The sequence below is a fragment of the Elephas maximus genome, chromosome 3 (assembly GCF_024166365.1).
Source record: "Elephas maximus indicus isolate mEleMax1 chromosome 3, mEleMax1 primary haplotype, whole genome shotgun sequence".
In the NCBI taxonomy this organism is placed as follows: domain Eukaryota; kingdom Metazoa; phylum Chordata; class Mammalia; order Proboscidea; family Elephantidae; genus Elephas; species Elephas maximus.
This window is the reverse complement of record NC_064821.1, coordinates 216,780,833-216,799,319: the sequence shown is the minus strand read 5'-3', so window position 1 is coordinate 216,799,319 and position 18,487 is coordinate 216,780,833. Positions and strand designations below refer to the sequence as shown.

The 18,487-nt window shown below is 41.7% G+C and overlaps 2 protein-coding genes across 4 annotated transcripts in view; one reads left to right on the top strand and one right to left on the bottom strand.

Annotated features, from left to right (window-relative positions):
* Window positions 1-9,358, bottom strand: part of MPC2 (mitochondrial pyruvate carrier 2) — a 34,977-nt gene extending 25,619 nt beyond the window's left edge. Inside the window, exon 1 of the mRNA XM_049881329.1 lies at window positions 9,010-9,358. Within this exon, the coding sequence (XP_049737286.1) occupies window positions 9,010-9,118 (109 nt within the window). The 5' untranslated portion in view covers window positions 9,119-9,358. The remainder of the gene's footprint in view (window positions 1-9,009) is intronic.
* A 537-nt stretch (window positions 9,359-9,895) lies between these two features.
* DCAF6 (DDB1 and CUL4 associated factor 6) overlaps window positions 9,896-18,487 on the top strand; it is a 171,121-nt gene continuing 162,529 nt past the window's right edge. The window contains exons 1-2 of one of the 3 annotated variants that reach the window (XM_049881321.1): window positions 9,896-10,255; window positions 18,207-18,268. In XM_049881321.1, the coding sequence (XP_049737278.1) occupies window positions 10,159-10,255; window positions 18,207-18,268 (159 nt within the window). In that variant the 5' untranslated portion in view covers window positions 9,896-10,158. The remainder of the gene's footprint in view (window positions 10,256-18,206; window positions 18,269-18,487) is intronic. The other 2 variants (XM_049881319.1, XM_049881320.1) reach the window with 2 other exon arrangements.

The window sequence follows — 18,487 nt, the reverse complement described above, 5'->3', positions numbered from 1 at the left end:
AGTAGAAAGTATAGCTAACAAAGTACCTGGCTAATACTCATCACAATGAATGAAAAAAAATCTGATTAGGTGGAAAATGTGAAATGTTGAAAATATACTAAATAAAATAACCTGATAAGAAATTAAATTTAGAGTCCAAAATGAGGGATACGTGTCCCCATGAAATGTAAACGTACATTCTTTTAGGCAAAGTATTAATTAAAACATTTCCAAACTTGTTATTATGTCAAATAATTAGCATCCTGTTTCTTAAAAGTGCACTCCTGAAAGCAGAAAAAGTAGTCTCAAATGCTGACAATTTAGAATCATCAAACACGTATTAAAAAAAAAATACATATAAGACACTTACGCCCATCAAAAGACTTCACCAAAAGAGTAAAAAGAGAACCTACAGGCTGGGAAAAAAATTTTGGCTATTACAAATCAAAAAAAGGTCTAATCTCTAAAATCTACAAGGAAATCCAACACCTCTACAACAAAAAGATGAATAACCCAATTAAAAAATGGGCAAAGGAAATGAACAGACACTTCACCAAAAAACACACTCAAATGGCCAACAGACACACGAGGAAATGCTCAGGTTCTCTAGCCATTAAAAAAAATTAGAGAAATGCAAATCAAAACCACGATGAGATACCATCTTACCCCGGCATTACTGGCACAAATCAATAAAACGGGAAATAGCAAATGTTGAAGAGACTGTGGGGCGACTGGAACTCTTATGCAAGGCTGGTGGGAATGCAAAATGATTCAACCATTGTGGAAAACAGTATGGTACTTCCTTAAAAAGCGGAAATAGAAATACCATATAACATTTCTATCCCACTCCTAGGAATCCCACTCCTGGGAATATATCCTAGAGAAATACGAGTTGTCACACGAACAGACATATGCACACCGATGTTCACCGCAGCATTGTTCACGATAGCAAAAAGATGGAAACAACCGAGAGGCCCATCAACAGATGAATGGATAAACTGTGGTAGAGACACAATGGAATATTATGCAACAATAAAAAACAATGAGGAATCTGTGAAGCACCTCATAACATAGATGAATCTGGAGGGCATTATGCTACGTGAAATAAATCAATCACTAAAGGACAAATATTGTAGGAGACCAGGACTGTAAAAGCTTATGAAAAGCTTTCCATACAAAAAGAAACAATCTTTGATGGTTATGGGGGAGGGGTGCGGATGGAAAAACACTTAACAGACAATAAATAAGTGAAAACTTTGGTGACGGGTAAGACAGTACACAATGCTGGGGAAGCCAGCACAACCTGTACAAGGCAAGGTCATGGCAGCTCCATAGACACATCCAAACTCCCTGAGGGACCGAATTGCCAGGCTGAGGGATGGGAGGACCATGGTCTCGGGGAACATCTAGCTCAACTGGCATATCATAGTTTATAAAGAAAATGTTCTACATTCTACTTTGGTGAGTAGTGCCTGGGGTCTTAAAAGCCTGCGAGTGGCCATCTAGGATACCCCACTGACCTCACCCCTTCGGGAGCAAGGAAGAATGAAGAAAACTAAAGATACAATGGAAAGATTAGACTAAAGGACCACATCTACCATGGCCTCCACCAGACTGAGTCCAGTAAAACTAGATGGTGCCTGGCTGCCACCATTTACTGCTCTGACAGGGATCACAATAGAGGGTCCTGGACAGACCTGGAGAAAAATGTGGAACAAAATCCTAACTCAAAAAGGAAGACCAGACTTGCTGGCCTGACAGAGACTGGAAAAACCCAGAGAGTATGGCCACTGGACACCCTTTCAGCTCAGTGATGAGGTCACTCCTGAGGTTCACTCTTCAAAGATTGAACAGGCCCATGGAACAAAATAAGACTAAAGGGATGCAGCAGCCCAGGGGCAGGAATTGGAAGGCAAGAGGGAACAGAAAAGCTGGTAATAGGGAATCCAGGGTTGAGAAGGGAGTGTTGACATGTCGTGGGGTTGTTAACCCATGTCATAGAACAACATGTGTACTGTTAGATGAGAAACCAGTTCATTCTGTAAACCTTCATCTAAAGTACAATTAAAAAAACATTAAAAAAACTATAAGCTATTTTCAAGCATATCTGAAAATAAAGAGAATGATGTAATGGTTATTTTCTTTTTTGTTATATTTGTCCATTTTTAAAGTGAAACTGAAGACTCAAACTTTCATGGAAGAATTTCAGAAATGCTTCAAGGGAATATCCTAACAAAATGCGTAACAGACATACATTTTTAAACAAATTAACAAATCTAGTTTGCCTCGATGAAATTTGATAAACCTCTTGATAAAATAATGCCCTAAATTTACTTCCTAATATTCTAATCTAAGAGGAATTACTGTTATTAATGAAATATTATATAAATTCTATCTAGAAAATACATTTTATTGTGTGTATGATTCTCTAAGGAAAGACTTCCTTCTTGGGACAGAATATGTAATTTTTACACACACTCACATACACACACACACACACATTATTAACTGAAGTGCTCACCATGCCCCATTATGGAAAATAAGGCTTCTTTCTGAATACTAAGATCATAAAAATCATAAAAACTACCATTCCACTACCTCTTCAATCCTTTCATTCCACTCTTCTGTGATTTGTTACTTTTCAACATTCTTCTTAGTTCTTTATATTATTAAAGTCCACCTGTTTACTATTATGTGACAAAGCACTCACCAAAAAAACAAAAAACAAACACACTGTCATCAAGTCAATTCCAACTCAGAGTGATCCTACAGGACAGAGTAGTACTGCCCCATAGCCCATAGGGTTTCCAAGGCTGTAAATCTTTATAGAAAGAGATTGCCACATCTTTCTCCTGTGGAGTAGCTGGTTCAAACTGTGGACCTTTCAATTAGCAGCTGAGTGCTTTAACCACTGTACCACCAGGGCTCGTTAAGCTATTTACAAATCCTTAGAATTTATAGACTACTCTTTGAAGCTGATATTACTGGCCAAAAATTATTAATTTTTATTGGTACTAAAGCTAGTTCTAATTGAACACCATTTAAGAAATGACTTCTATTTTCTTTTTGGCTTTTTTAAGGAGATGACTGGGAAACAATTTAGAACCATACAATTTTTATATCCTTCATAATGCCTTGGAAATAGCTATCACTCAAACAGTACCCAGAAATCATGGCTATAGAATGTTTTTCAAAAAGTTGATTGAAAGCAGCCTTCGGTGTGAAATTCCAAGGTAAAATAGCAGATGAAGAGACTAAGATGAAGTTTAGGTTGATATATTTTTAATTTGCGCATCTCTTCAGTTATAAAGATCCCTGGTTTTTAGATTTTTGAAATCATCCAGTTCAGGCACTCATCTTATAAATCAGGTAAATGAGGCCCGGAGAGGTGAAATACCTGTATAAAATATATACAGCAAAGTTAAAAACCTAAATCTCTAAATCCTAATCTAAGTATATGGTCTTGCCCAGAGAAATCTGAATTTCCCCAAAGGCTCTGAAAGTAGGAAAAGCTTTAGTGGAGACATCAAGTTGTAGACTATTATAGCTAGAAGGGACCTTAAGAAAAGTCCAAACTCCCTGCTATGGATTAAATTGTGTTCCCTGAAAAAATACGTTGAAGTCATAGCCGCCGTAGCTATGAATGTGATCCTGTTTGGAAAAAAGAGCTTCTTTTGTTAATGAGATTATACTGGAGTAGGGTAGGTCCTAAACCTAATCCTTTCTGAGTGGTGTCTTAAAAAGGGTGCTCTAGACACAGACAAACACGGGAAGAAGACACCATGTGAAGATCATCTACAAGTTAAGAATGTCATGAAACGAGTAGGGGTACAGAAGCTGAAAGAGACAAGGATCTTCCCCTAGAGGTGACACACAGATGGGGAGGGTGGGGAGAGTAAGCCTAGCCCTGTCAATGCCCTGAATTGGAGCTCCTAACTTGGGTAACCTCCAAATCTGTGAGATAATAAGTCCTTGTCCTTTAAAACCACCCACTTTGTGCTGTTTTTGTTGCAGCAGTTAAGAGAATCCCTTATTGTTTCAGAGCAAAAGTGGGCTCCACAGGGTTTTTAATGGCTGTGAGCTTTTAGAATTGGATGGCCAGGCCTTTCTTCCAAGGTGCCTCTGGGTGGAATTGAACCAACTTTTTGTTCAGTAGCTGAGCACTCAAGCTTTTGTGCCACCCAGGGACTCCTTCACATGACTCAGAAATGATGAGTTATTTATAATTCTTCTTAAGGCACGCTTCTCCTTTGCCCAATTGATAACTTCAAAATAGATGGGTCATAAATTGTCTTAATTTCTTAGTTTATAATCAGATTTAAATAAACCAAACTCATTGCCATCCAGTCAATTCAACTCATTGTGACCCCACAGAACAGAGTAAAGTGCCCCGTAGGGTTTCCAAGGAGTGGCTGGTGAACTCAAACTGCCAACCTTTTGGTTAGTAGCCAATCTCTTAATCACTGAGCCACCAGAGCTCCATAATCAGGTTAGTGGACAAAAATTATTAGGTGCTATACTAACCACAGGAAGGACTGTATTCTTTTCATCATCTCTTCTGAGAATACCAACTCCCTGTAGGCAGGGGTTTTTATTTTATTCACTAAAGTATCATTCTAAGTGTTAGAATAGTACTTGGTACACAGTAGGCCCTCAAAAAATATTGAATAATTCTTTCTTGGTAGCCGACTGTTTCAAAATATTCTATTTCTCATCAGTCACTTAAGTTGAATCTGAAATTCTAACTTTCGATCTTAGTTCTCATCCCTCAATTTTAAGGTAACAGGGTATTACTTACACACACATACACACTTAGGTGCTTAGAGAGGCGTAACATTCTTCACTGACGATCTATGTCCCAAGAAAATAAGGCGTTCTAACAGAGATGCTAAAGAACTGTGTTAATTCATAACCGAACATCTACACTGATTACTTACTTGATTCACACTTAGTTTTATTTTCACATATTTTGAACTAAGTTGTATTAAACTATCTAGTAAAACATCAATTCCCTTAGCATTTAATTTTGAATTTCTATGATAAAGATATTCCCTTCGGAATACTGTTAATACTGGTACATTTAGTATGTTTTTATTTTTAAATCATTCTCTGAGTCTTTAAGATAAAATAGAAAAAACAATTCACTTAGGAAAACCGTAACTATTCTTGTTATTAAAACCCAATTTAAAGTAACTTCTCCCATGAGTCCACAGAGAAAGCACTACATAATGTAGAGACACTGCAACAAGTTTCACAGATCATTTTTTAAAAAAAATGCTCTTCCACTTAAGCCAAAATATAATTCAACAGAAACAAAGCTACAGCGAGCTAACCTGATGTGGTTCAGATAGCAGGCTGTTCTCTGTTCTGACTTAACTGAAGGATAGTTTTTAGATTTCTTAGATGTGTGGTCTTCAAACTTCTTTTGAACACATGCCCCATTGGTTAAACAATTTTGAGCACACATTATACATATATATATATACACACACACATATTAATAAAAAAATTAATAATATATACTATAAAATGTATTTTTTATATTCATAAACTATAAACATAACACTCACATATATATTACTGTACTTACTTTTGTATGATAAAACATATCTATGATGGAAATTTTTAAAGGACGAAATAAAAGCAAACATTACCAGAAGTTTTACTATTTTGTTACTATACTCCCATTTCATTTTGTGCCTCCCTTGGGAAGACTCATTCCTCTTGGAAGATCACAAAAACAAAGGAATGACACTCCTCCACTAATGCCTTTTTTGAACTAAGCTTTTAAGTAAACAACAGGCGCATGATTTCAACGTTATATGCTGATGAGGACCTAGAGTTTAACTATGAAGCGGTGAGCGTGGAGTCACATCCTTTAGTGAGGTGATGGTAGGAATGGTGGCATCCTCTTATGAGAGCTGAGGAATGATGTACCTGGGACAATAAACAGGCACATGGACGACGAAGGCATTGATCTGGGCCACAGGTCATAGATACGATACTCTACAACTATATTTCTATATAAAGACATATTCTTGTTATCTGTCTAGAGGTATTTGTCAGTGATAAAATTAAACCTCAAAAATTTAGAATCTATAATATCTGATTTCCAACTGTTAATATCCAAACCTTGCATACAGTTTTTTAAAAATCTCCTGTATGTGAACACGGCTTCATGTCTAAATGGTGATTCAATAAAAAATTTTATTACTAGATGCAAAAACCTTGAATACTCATTCTGCATAAGTCTTAGAACAATGATCAGTGTTTCTCAGATTTTATTCAGTACTAATGAATCAACAGTTATATTTTTCATGCTGCTGTATTTCTACATTCATATGCCTATAACAGGAACCCTGGTGGTACAGTGGTTAAGCGCTCCGCTGGTAACCGAAAGGTGTGCGGTTTGAACCCACCTGTTGCTCCGCGGGAGAAAGATGTGGCAGTCTGCTTCCGTAAAGATTATAGCCCTGGAAACCCTATGGTGCAGTTCTAAACTGTCCTATAGACAGGATCACTATGAGTCGCAATTGGCCCAACAGCAACTGGTTTGGTTTGTACCTACGACTTTTCAATCCACAAATGGCCTACATGGGTGAGAACTAATGTTTGTGAAGAGTCTACGTGCAAACACCGGGCTGCTACACGGTTTGCAGCCATTATATCATTTAACTTTCAAAAAAATCCTCCAATAGTGATAATTATTACATCCCATTTTGTAGATTAGAAAACTAAGGCTTGGGGAGATCAAGGTCATACAGTCAAGACTCAAACGCAGGTGTGTCTTGCTTCAAAGCCTATATTCCTTCCACTAATTCTTAAGTTTCCTAGTGCTGCTAAAACAGAAATACCACAAGTGAATGGCTTTAACAAAGAGAAATTTATTCTCTCACGTCTAGGAGGCCAGAAGTCTGAATTCAGGGTGTCAGCTCCAGGGGAAGGCTTTCTCTCTCTCTCTTGGCTCTGGGGAAAGGTCCTTGTCATCAATCTTCTGCTGGTCTAGGAGATTCTCAACGCAGGGACCTGGGCGCCCCTCTTGGTTCTTCATTCCTGGTGGTAGGAGCCCTGGTGGTACAGTAGTTAAAGCGATCGACTGCTAACCGAAACGCTGGCAGTTCAAAACCACCAGAGGCTCCATAGGAGAAAGATGTGGCAGTCTGCTTCCGCAGAGTTACAGCTTCGTAAACCTTATAGGGTTGCTATAAGTCAGAATCAACTTGAGGCAGTGTTTTTTTTTTTTTATGTACTGGAAAAAGGAGTTAAAATATCTAAACTAATCCAAGGACATCCAGAAGAAATGCACGGTCTTCAAATGAAAGGTAACACTCCTCTTCCTTCTTAAGGTGAATAAAGTATTATCAGCAGTAATTACAAGGGGCTAAAGTCAAGACTTTTGAAAAAATTAATATTAGGACTACTCACCAATTCTGTATTATTTTAAATAGTTTAAAACTGCTTCCCCTTCACCTTTTCCTCATCCTACACAGCAAACACAAAGCCTAAGCGGGTCAGAGTTCATTCCACGTATTCCGTAATGCCCGGATCACTACCAAAGCATTGCTCAATCCTCCCTCCTGAAAATCGCTGCCACAAAACAACCTAATTCCAAAAAAAGAGTGTTAAAAGAACTAAAGGTAAACAATCTAAATAAACATCAATAACAACATCTTAAAGATCAGTTTTATAACTGATATAATAGCGCAGTAAATAGTAAACCAAAAAACCAAATCCAGTGCCGTCGGGTCGATTCTGACTCACAGCGATCCTACAGGACAGAGTAGAACTACCCCATAGAGTTTCCGAGGAGCTCCTGGAGGATTCAACTGCTGACCCTTTGGTTAGCAGCCACAACATTTAACCACTATGCCACCGGGGTTTCCGCAGTAAACAGTACTAAGGGTTAAGCTTAAGTATAATCCTAAAGTACAGCTTATTCCATTATCAAACTGGAAATCAGATTTAAGATTTAGTAACCAGCTCAGGCTCCTGAGAGCTGCTTCATAATCAGACATAGAGGGGAACCAGACAACCTTCCCAATAACACCAATTGCAAAAGACAGATTTAACTATGTAGAAAAAAAAAAAAATGCCACTCTTTTGGTGGCACTTTAACCTTTCAATTATAACATATTTTCTCATTTGATTAGTTATAGGCTTAAAAGAGACCTCAGAAAACAACTGATTTAGCCTCCAGCCAATTAAGTATTATTACACCCCACTTTATGAAAGAAGTAACAGAATTCTAGAGCAGTCAGAGCGTAAAGAGTTGGAGGGATGGCGATCTTCCAGCTTCTTATAGATTTTTTTTCAACCACAACAACACGGCTTTTCCCGTAGGATAAGAAAGATCTAACATTTGCTGAGAGGGCTAACATTTACTGCGCCACCGTGAAGAACCAAGCATGTATGCTATCTTTAATCCTCACGTCGACCACCTTTTACAGAAACGAGGTCAGAGAGATGGATTCTGCCCCATCTCACAGAACTAAAATCCAGGTCTGTCTACACAGCAAGGTCCAAGGAGAGCCTGTTGAGTCATTTCACAACTGAGGGGAAATTTAAAGAAACAAGCGACCCCGGGGACGAGGACGGGCCTTCTCCCGCTGGCAGCCGGGCGACCCGTGCAGTGCGGGGGACGGCTCCCTCTGCCGCAGCTGAAGGAAGTGACCTTTCCTGCAAACCCTCCGGCCGCACTGGCCGCTCTGCCGGTCGGCTAGCTCCGCGAGCGGAAAGGGGAGAACGAGGCACCGTGGCGGGGCAGTGGCCGAGACCACCAGACCCGAACGGCCGGCTCGAGTGGGAGCGGTGCGCAGGAGAGGGACGCCGAATTCAGAGCCACGGCTGTGGGAGAGGTGTTGGAGGAGAGGAGGTAAAATGCAGAGGCTGCAAGGGCAGACGGATTCACGCCAGGGAGGGCAGGGCTCGGCGCTGAGGGTGGTGCCCCCGGCCACGGGCTCGTCAGTGAGCAGCCACCGACACCGGAGGGACAGAAGGGAAGGTGTCGGTGGGAGCCACTCTGGCCATTACCTGCCGGGTGGTTGTACAGCGGCCGCAGTCTCTCCGGCAGCATCAGCTCCACCTTATCTAGGACCCGGTGGTAGGTGGCCCGTAGGCCTCGGGCGCCGGCGGCCGCCATTTCCGCCGCCGAATAATTGTGGGCAGCCGGGTGGGAGAGTCGTCGTGTCCTTTTCTTTGGCTGACAGCGAAGGGCAGCTCGTCACCTTCCCCAGGCACAGCGCCTCGCGCCCTCCTCTCTCCTAGGGTGCCCTTCCCGCAGCGCGCTCTGCTCTCTGCGCGCCACCCACGGGCAGGAAAGCTGAGGGGAAGGAGGCTCCGCGAAGGTCCACCCTGGTTCCGCCCCCTGCCCTCGGGCGGCTGAGGCGGAGGAGGAGTCATGGCAACAGGTGCCAAAGAGATTGCCTCACCGAGTCCTCCTGTCCCTGCGGCAGCGCGCTTGCGCAGGCGCAGCTGCCCACGGTGATTGGCTCGCTGCGCGGCCCGAGCAGGTTGAGGCGGGAAGCTCTAACTTCTCCTTTTTGTCCTCGAGGCCATGTTGGTGAAGGGAAAGTGAAGCTACAACCAGCTTCTAACCTCCCGTAGTTAAAATGGGCTTTTCAGGCCTTCCGTGCCCTAACTGAAGATGACGCCGTACAACTCTTTTCCTTGTTTTGAAACGAGATCCGTGAGCAAGAGACTGCAGATCTCAGCTCCTTCTCTCTCCATTCCTCTTTTATCTATAGAGAATTAAAAAGTTGGCTAGAATGGCCTGAAGCCACTTCTCTAAGGTGAGGGCAGCCGTCGCGCACAGCGGCCTCACTCCCTGGGGTGGTCCTCATCTCGCGAGAAGGGCTTGAAGGGGAGGGAGTCGAGGACGAGGAGAGGGAGGAGTCCCTCCCGCCTCCGCCTCCTGCTGGAGGGGAGCCGAGGGAGGGGACTGTTGCTGATCTCTGGATGTTCTGGGTAGTCTGAGGAGAGTATGAGGCGAGCTCTGGCCCGGGTGCGGCCGGGTTTGAGAGGCGAAGGCGGTGCCGCCGCCGCCGCCATCTAAGTCGCCGTGCCTACGAGGCCCTGCGCGCGGATGGTGCCGGTGCGGCTGGGGTGTTGATCGCGTGTCCCCTCCCTCTTCTCCCCTCCTCCATTCGGGGGTCTCCCCTCCTACCCCGGCTCCGCAGAGCCATGCCTCGGGGTGGCTGCTGCCCACACCTGTTGTGGGACGTAAGGAAAAGGTCCCTCGGGCTAGAGGACCCGTCCCGGCTGCGGAGCCGCTACCTGGGTGAGCGGGGCCCCGGGGCGGAGGCGCCGAAGTCGCCGCCCGAGGTTGGGGGAGGGGGCCGCGCCGCGGTGGCTGTTGGAGGTGGGACAGCGCCTCAGCAGGGGCGCTCCGGCGTCTCTGGGGTGCTGGTTGGGACCCCTGCCGGCGGACCCCGCGCCCGTGTCCTCCTAAGACTAAGCCCGGCTTTCATGCCGCCGGCCGCCGCCCTTTCTGGGTTTTCCTCAGGGGGCCGGGCAGGGGGGCGGACTGTATTGGGGAGGAAAGGGGTCGGGGTCGCTTCCAGGGTGGTACTCGCGAGGAGATTTGCAGAGTCCCGCGGAGCCGCTACGTTTGTAGCGAAACTTCTGCTTTTCTCCTACGCTCCCGGCTTAGCCGAAGGACCCAAGTTTTTGTGGATTCCCCTCTCCCCTCAATCTTGGGAGGGTTTGTGTCGCCTGCGACGCCTTGAGCACCCTCAGGGACTCGACGGCCCTAAGAGACTCGGCGAAAACTGTTCTGTGGCTCCGAGCCAAAGCGAAAAGTGATAGCCGAGCCCACTCCACCCCCGCGCGCTGCCCTGCTCCGCTCGCAGTTCAGTTCCTTTCGTCCGCCCTAAGGTGGTGTAGGGTTTCACGTTCCTATTCCCACTCCGGTAAGACACACTTGGCATTTACTGTTTCTTAGTTAAGCTTTCTAAAAACAACCTTCAACACTTGAGGGAACAGTCTTCTACTTTTTTCGTTTTGGATAGCATGGTTTTGTGAAGATTCTGGGTCACGCCTGAGCTAAATGAAACGTCCAGTTTCTTAAAACGGGCTATATTTTAGTAAGGAGCTTTTTAGTTTTCTTCTCTATACTGTTTCCATTAGAGTCTGAGTTCTCTCCCTCGCCTCGCCCGTGTGTGTGTGTGTCTGTGTCTTAAAGATAAGACAACACCAAATGAAAATTGTTTTCTTTCCAGTTTTGTTACTTTTTGCTATGTGTTGTTGTCATTTGGTTTTGACTTAAATAGAAAAAAATGAAATCTCATTACAGCCCACGGTTCTGGTTTGTAAATTATTTGAGAGAAGGTAGCCTGCATTTTTTATCTGCTCTCTTTTTTTTTCTTTTTGTCTTAAGCAACTTATTAGTACTTTCTCCTTGTAAAAACTCAGGCAATTAAAATGAAGACAAAATCCCTGTGATCCCTCGCATTCCGTTTTATCTCTATTCCTTTAGAATTAACAAGGTTATCTGATGGCTGAATATTCTTTTAGACCTTTTTCTTTGCGTTCTTACAAGCATATTACATGTACATACTGAAATGCTGTAATTCTGTGTGCGCCCTGTATCCATGGTGTTAGATTGTCAGAATTGTTTTGCTGCTTGCTTTTCCTACCACTTCCTCCTGGAGATCTTTCTGTGGCAGTAAAAATAGAGCCATTCAGTTTTTAAACTTGTATAATATTTCGTAGTACGAAGGTGTCATTGTCAGCTCAACCTTTCCTTTTTAAATGGACATTTGCTGTTACTGCATTGCAATGAGTATCCTTGTACATGCCTTTTGTCAGTTTGTTCTAGGAGAAGTACCTGGAGTGTTGATTACGGTAATTATTTTTATATTAAAAAATTGTACAGTTTTTTTGTAACCATTAACCTAAAAAAGTGCGATATTTCAAATATTTGAAAATAGCTTGTAAAGTAATTTCTTGGCCTTCACTCTTAGTCGACCTCTTTACACCGTTAGTTTATCCAACTCTTCCACAGTAAAATATTGAGTTTAGAGTGAAGAAGCAGCAAAGTCCACATTAAACAAACAAAACAAAACAAAAAAACCCCAACCCGCTGCCATGGAGTTGATTCCAACTCATAGCTATGCTACAGGACAAAGTAGAACTGCCCCATATGGTTTCCAAGGAGCACCTGTAGATTAGAACTGCCAGCCTTTTGGTTTGCAGCTGTAGGTCTTAACCACTACGCCACCAGGGTTTACAAATCCTCATTAGTTAAAGAGGTGTTGAGGATGACTTTTTGAAGTACGCCTTATAAAGCATTCTTTTAAAAGGCCAAGGACTAGCCATGCAGCTAGAAAGTAAATAGACTCTTGTCTTTATAAACATTTTAATTGTGTTTATCTATAGAACTGTATGTTTAATGTTTTTCTAGTTTATTTTCATTATTTGTGTTTCTAATAATGAATTTCTGCTAAATAACAGTAAAATTGTGTTTTCTTGTAACAGTTACGTTTCAAATTATTTTGCCATAGAATGTGTCTTTTCTATAGTAGTATACAACCTTTGTAGTTGGATTTTATTTAAATTTGATTAACTACCTCTCTTCTCATCAAAAAAAAAAAAATTATAGCTAAAAAAAAAGTCCTTTTATGGAATGAAGATAAATAACTGATATGTTATTTAGGAGAAAAGGATGTGTTTACTGTAGCCCCTAGATTCACAAGGTTCACCGGAGCAAATAGAGTGTTGTTTTTAGCCTACCAGGAATTCAGAGGTGTAGTTGGGGAGTGTAATCTTTATGAGCCTGATCTAAGTTCCAGCATAGGATTTTTTTAAGAAAGAGTATTCTTTCCAGAGTAAGTGACAACTATAGGTTTAAATATTTCATTTTCTCGGATACTATATACTAGTTGTAAAGTAATGTTTTTGGAATCCAGTGATATAATTTATTAGCTACACGTATTTCATCTTACTATGTATATACAATGCATATAAAATTTTATAAAGATGAACATTGCTTATTAAAAAAGCTAGCATTTCTGTACATTTCCTTTGACTCAGTATGTGTTATAAGTTCTACTCATTTCTCTCAGTTTTGCTATTCTTGCCTATAACTGTAATTTAAACTTTCTAATCTTTCTGAATTAAAAGAAAATAATTGAAGAAAGGAGCCCTGGTGGCGCAGGGGTTAAAAGCTTGGCTGCTAACCAGAACGTCAGCAGTTTGAGTCCACCAGTTGCTCCTTGGAAACTCAATTGGTCAGTTCAACTCTGTCCTTTTGAAGAAAAGGTAATTTTAAAGAACTTTTCAAGGGATTTGTTTACTATAATGTATAAAATACTTACTATGAAATATGAAATGCCTAAATTATGATTAGTCAGCCAGTGACTAATTTTTAGTGGAGTTTGAATAATAAACTCTCTTTGCAAGGGGTTTAGGAAGTCAGTGCCCTTTGCATATCGTTCTAGCCAGTATGTATTGAAAGGTGATTTTGCATTGAAATTACTCTTTAGCATATCTTGAATACATCTACATTCTGAATTACTAGGTTCTTCACAATGTAAATTACTAGGTTCTTCACAATGTTTTGCCAAGTTACAATATATTTATATGAAGGAAAAGTTAGTGGAATATTTGTATTTTTTTCTCTTAGTCTTGAAATTTTAATGAAAGCTGAAAAATAACTGTCAAATATGACAAACATAAACTAGAGTGTACTGATGATTCCTTGAAATAGACCACTGAAGGGCTTTTAGCAACCCTGACAACTGCAGACAATGTGGTAGCTCTTCTGAGGATTTCATCCGTCCTTGGTAGAGGGGAATTGAGTTAAAAGTGCTTAGAGAGAATAGGAGCTTCTGGAAGCGTGGAACTTACGTTACAGATATGTTTTAGATTGGCGTTTTTCAAATGTTTTGACTACGATTGCAATAATAATATATTTGCATGACAACTCATGATACATGTACAACAAAAATAAAAGGTTTATCTTATTTGTAACAATTTTTGTTGTTAGGTGCTGTTGAGTCCCTTCTGACTCACAGTGACCCTATGGGACAGAGTAGAACTGTCCCATAGGGTTTTCAAGGAGTGGCTGGTGGATTTGAACTGCCGAACTTTTGGTTAGCAGCTGAGCCCTTAACCACTAGGCCACCAGGGCTCCATTGTTAACGATAGGGTGCAGAATGACATATACATCCATTCCATTTATCCTTACTAGAGATCATTAAAAAGAAAGTTTCACTATTTATATCTTGCCAGTTAACCACTAACAGTGCTTTAAAAAACAAAATCTGCTTCAAGTACTTGGAAACGCCACCCACCCTGGTATTGAAGTCAGTCATAATCAATTACAATTGTAAATGATAAACACCAACTAGAACAGTTTTACAAATCTCAAACTCGGTATTGGGTATTCTGTTGCACCAACACCAACCTTAGATTCCCTATTATCAGCATTCCTTTGCCCTCTTGCCTTCTAGTCCGTGCTCCAGGGCTGGTGTGCTCCTTTAGTCTCGTTTTGTTTTATGGGCCTATCCAGTCATTACTGAGCTGTAAGGATGTCCTGGGGCCATACATTCAGGGTTTCTCCAGTCAGTCAGGCCAGCAAGTCTGGTCTTTCTTTTTGAGTTAGAGTTTTGTTCTACATTTTTCTCCAGCTCTGTCCAGGACTCTCTATTGTGATCCCTGTCAGAGCAGCCATCGGTGGTAGCCGCGTACCATCTAGTTGTACTGGATTCAGTCTGGTGGAGGCCATGGTAGATGTGGTCCATTAGTCCTTCCTGAGAATTTTTATCAGAACAGGTGTTGGACTTTATCAGATGCCTTTTTTGTGTCCATTGAGATGATCGTGTGATTATTTTCTTTATGCAGTGGATTATGTTGATTGATTTTCTAATGTTGAAGCATCCTTGCATATCTGGTATGAATCCCACTTGGTCGTGGTGTATTACGTTTTTGGTGAACTTTGCTGAGAATTTTTGCATCTATGTTCATGAGAGATACTGGTCTGTAATTTTCCCTTTGTGTGGTGTCTTTGCCTGGTTTTTGTATCAGGGTTATGCTGAATTCATGGAATGAATTCTGGAGTATTCCTTCCTTTTCTGTGCTCTGAAATAGTTTGAGTAGTTCTGGTGTGACCTCTTCTCTGAATGTTTGGTAGAATTCTCCAGTGAAGTCATATGGACAAGGGATTTTTTTTGTTGGGAATTTTTTTTATTACCTTTTCCATCTCTTCTCTTGTTATGGGTCTGTTCAGATTTTCAACCTCAGTTTGCATTAGTTTAGGTAGGTAGTGTGTTTCTAGAAATTTGTCCATTTCCTCTAGGTTCTTAAATTTGTTGGCGTACAGTTTTTCATAGTATTCTGTTATGATGCTTTTTATTTCAGTGGGGTCTGTTGTAATGTCTTCCATCTCATTTAAGTGGTTATTTTCTTCCTCTCCTGTTTTTCTTTTGTTAATTTGGCCAATGGTTTGTCGATTTTGTTGATATTTTTAAATAACCAACTTACAGTTTTGTTGATTCTTTGTATCGTTTTCTGTTCTCTATTTTATTTATTTCTGCCCTAATCTTTAACGTTTCCTTTCTGGTTATCTGGAAGTGCCCTAATTTTGCCATCATATTTGAGAGAGAGTTTTGCAGGATATATTCTTAGCTGGCAGTTTTCTTTCTTCAAGGTTTTTTTTGTGTGTGTGTATGTGTCACCTATTGTCTTCTTGCCTGCATAGCTTCTGCTGAGTAATTGCAGTTTAGTCTTAGTCCCGTTTGTAAATGACTTCGTTTTTCCTGAGCTGTTCTCAGGATTCTTTGTCTTTGGTTTTGCAAACTGTGATTATGGTATGTCTTGGTGACTCTCTTTTGGGGTCCATCCTGTAAGGGCTTCGTTGAGCTTCTTGGATGGTTAGCTCTGTCTTTCGTGATATTTGGGAAGTTTTCTACCTGCAAATCTTCAACAATCTTCTCTGTGTTTTCCACTTCCTCCCCCTGTTCTGGAACTCTGATCACATGTAAATTTCTGCTCTTGATTGCATCCGACATAGTTCTTAGGTTTTTTTCACCCTTTTCTGTGAAATTTCTTCAGACAAAGTGACCTCCATGCGTGTCTTCAGTCTTGCTGATTCTGGTTTTCGTTGTTTAAAATTTGCACCTGAGACTTTTTATTGAGTTGTCTATTTCTGAAGTTTTGTTATTTATCTTTTGGATTTCTAGTTGCCATTTTTGTATGATTTCTAATTATTTATTTTGTCACTATATTCTTGTATCATTTTCTTGAACTCCTCTATTGTTTTATCTGTGTTTTCCTTGATTTTGGCTATTTTTTCCATGGTTTTGTCTGTTTCCCTTGATCTCTTTCCTAATTTATTGGCAAGCCCTGAATATTAGTTTTTTGAATTCCATATCAGGTTGTTGTTCTGCTTTTTCTTCTACCGGAAGGTCATCTGATTATTTTGTTCACTTGCTGGAGCCATGTTGTCCTGCTTTTTTATATTGTCTGCTGCCTCCAAGACATTAAGGTATTATTTTCTTTCTTTATTAAGAAAGAAAAAATAGTATGTTAAACTGGATGTGCATTAGAGCTGGCGAGTGGGGATGGGGCGAATCCAAGGGGAGGTGGCTTATGGGGCTAGATGCGATTGGAAAAGAGAGAAAAAAGTGATTGAGTGGTGGGAGTTGGTGGGTGGAGGCTGTGCGAATCCTGGATAGCAGTAGGCTGGTGGCAGGCGGGGAGGTGGCATACGGGGCTAATTGAAAGGAAAAAGAAAAGGAAGATAGAGAAAAGAAAAGAGAAACATTAAAAATAAAACAAGAAAAATAGATTAAAAAAACTGATGGCGTGGTGGGGGCTGGTGAGTGGAGGCAGGGCAGACCTAAGGCCCTGTGATGCATGAGGTTTGGTGGGAGGGAGAAAGAAGAGAAAAAAAATAAAGCAAAAAAAAAAAAATGGTGGCACAGCAGGAGCCAATGGGTGGAAGTAGGTGTACCTGGAGCGGCAGTTGGCAGGTGGCTGTCTAGCCTAGACAGTGTGGTGTCGCCTGGTGGGAAAGGTGGTGTTAGCATGTGGGGCTAGGTAGGAGGGAGATAGAAAAGCAAGAAAGGGAAAAAAGAAAAAAAAAATGGCACAGTGTGGACCCAGGGTGGCAGGCTGGTTGCACTCTAGCCTAAACAGCATGTGGTGACAAGGCAGGAAGGGGTAGAGGTGGCATACAGGGCTAGATAGGTGGGAGAAAGAAAAGGAAGGCAGGGATGAAAAGGTGCTGTGTCAGCCGAAGGGTTGGGGTGGGGTAGACCTGGGTTGGCATCAGGCTGGTGCCTCCCTAGCTAAGCAGCGCAGCCTGGTGTTGCCTGTTAGAAAGGGTGGAGGTAGCGAGTGGGGCTAGGTGGGAGGGAGAAAGAAAAGGTACAAAGGGAAAAAAGTGGCGCCACGGGAGCTGGCCAGTGAGGGTGGGGCAGACCTCGGGTAGTGGCGGGTCAGTAGCTCTCTAGCCGAGCAGCGTGGTGTGGCTTGTATGAAAGGTGTAGATGTGGCATACATGGCTAGGTGAGTGGGAGAAAGAAAAGGAAGACGGGATGGCGGGGGGAGTGCGGGGGGAAATGACGCAGTGGGAGCTCACGGGTGGAGGCAAGGCGGACCCAGGGTAGCGGTGTGCTGGTGGCTCTCTAGCTGGGCAGTGAGTTGTGGCCCATAGGGAAGGTGTGGAGTTGGCCTATGGGGCAGAAGGGCGAGGGCTGAGAGAACGTGTTTCCCTGATTACTGAGTACCCTGTCTCCTCTTCAAAGCTCCATGATGTTGTCTTCCCATACTCCCGGTCCAGCGTCTTTGCTGGCTGTGTTCCAAGATGGCAAGGCTGTGCTGTGTTTAGTTGGCAGGGGATCTCCCCCCCGCCCCGAATCTCTTATTGTTCTCTGTTTTCCATCAGTTTTTTCTTCCATTCGAGTTCTTTATCCTTTCATTTGATGCTTAGGGTTCTGAGATGGACAATCTTACCTGTTTTACTTATTCAGGTGTTTGCTGTAGAGGATCAGAATAGTGTGTCTGTCTATGGTACCATTTTGGCTCCACCCTTCCCTATGACCCATTTTGAGCCAATTTTTGTGAAAGATACAAGGTCTGTGCCTAGGGTCATGTTATGTGTGGATGTCTAGTTTTTCAGTGCCATTTGTTGAAGACTATCCTTTCTACATTGAGTTGCCTTTTCTCCTCTGTATTTTTCTTAACAATAAATTGTGTGATTTATTTAGTTTTTTCTTTCTACCCAGGAAGAAGAGAATTTATCCAAAGATTAAAACTTGAAGCAACCCTGAATGTACATGATGGCTGTGTAAGTAATAGTTACTTCTACTATGGAACATTTTAATAGTGTTTTAATGTTCAATGAAATGCCTAAATTCTCCCAGACAGGATTGTGACTAACTATAACAACATGAGAGAATAAAATTTTACATTAAAACATAAAAAGAATATTTTGAAATTAGAAGAGACTACAGAAGATTTTTTTTTTTGAAGTGAAGATGAGTGTTTTCTAATATCAAAATGCTTC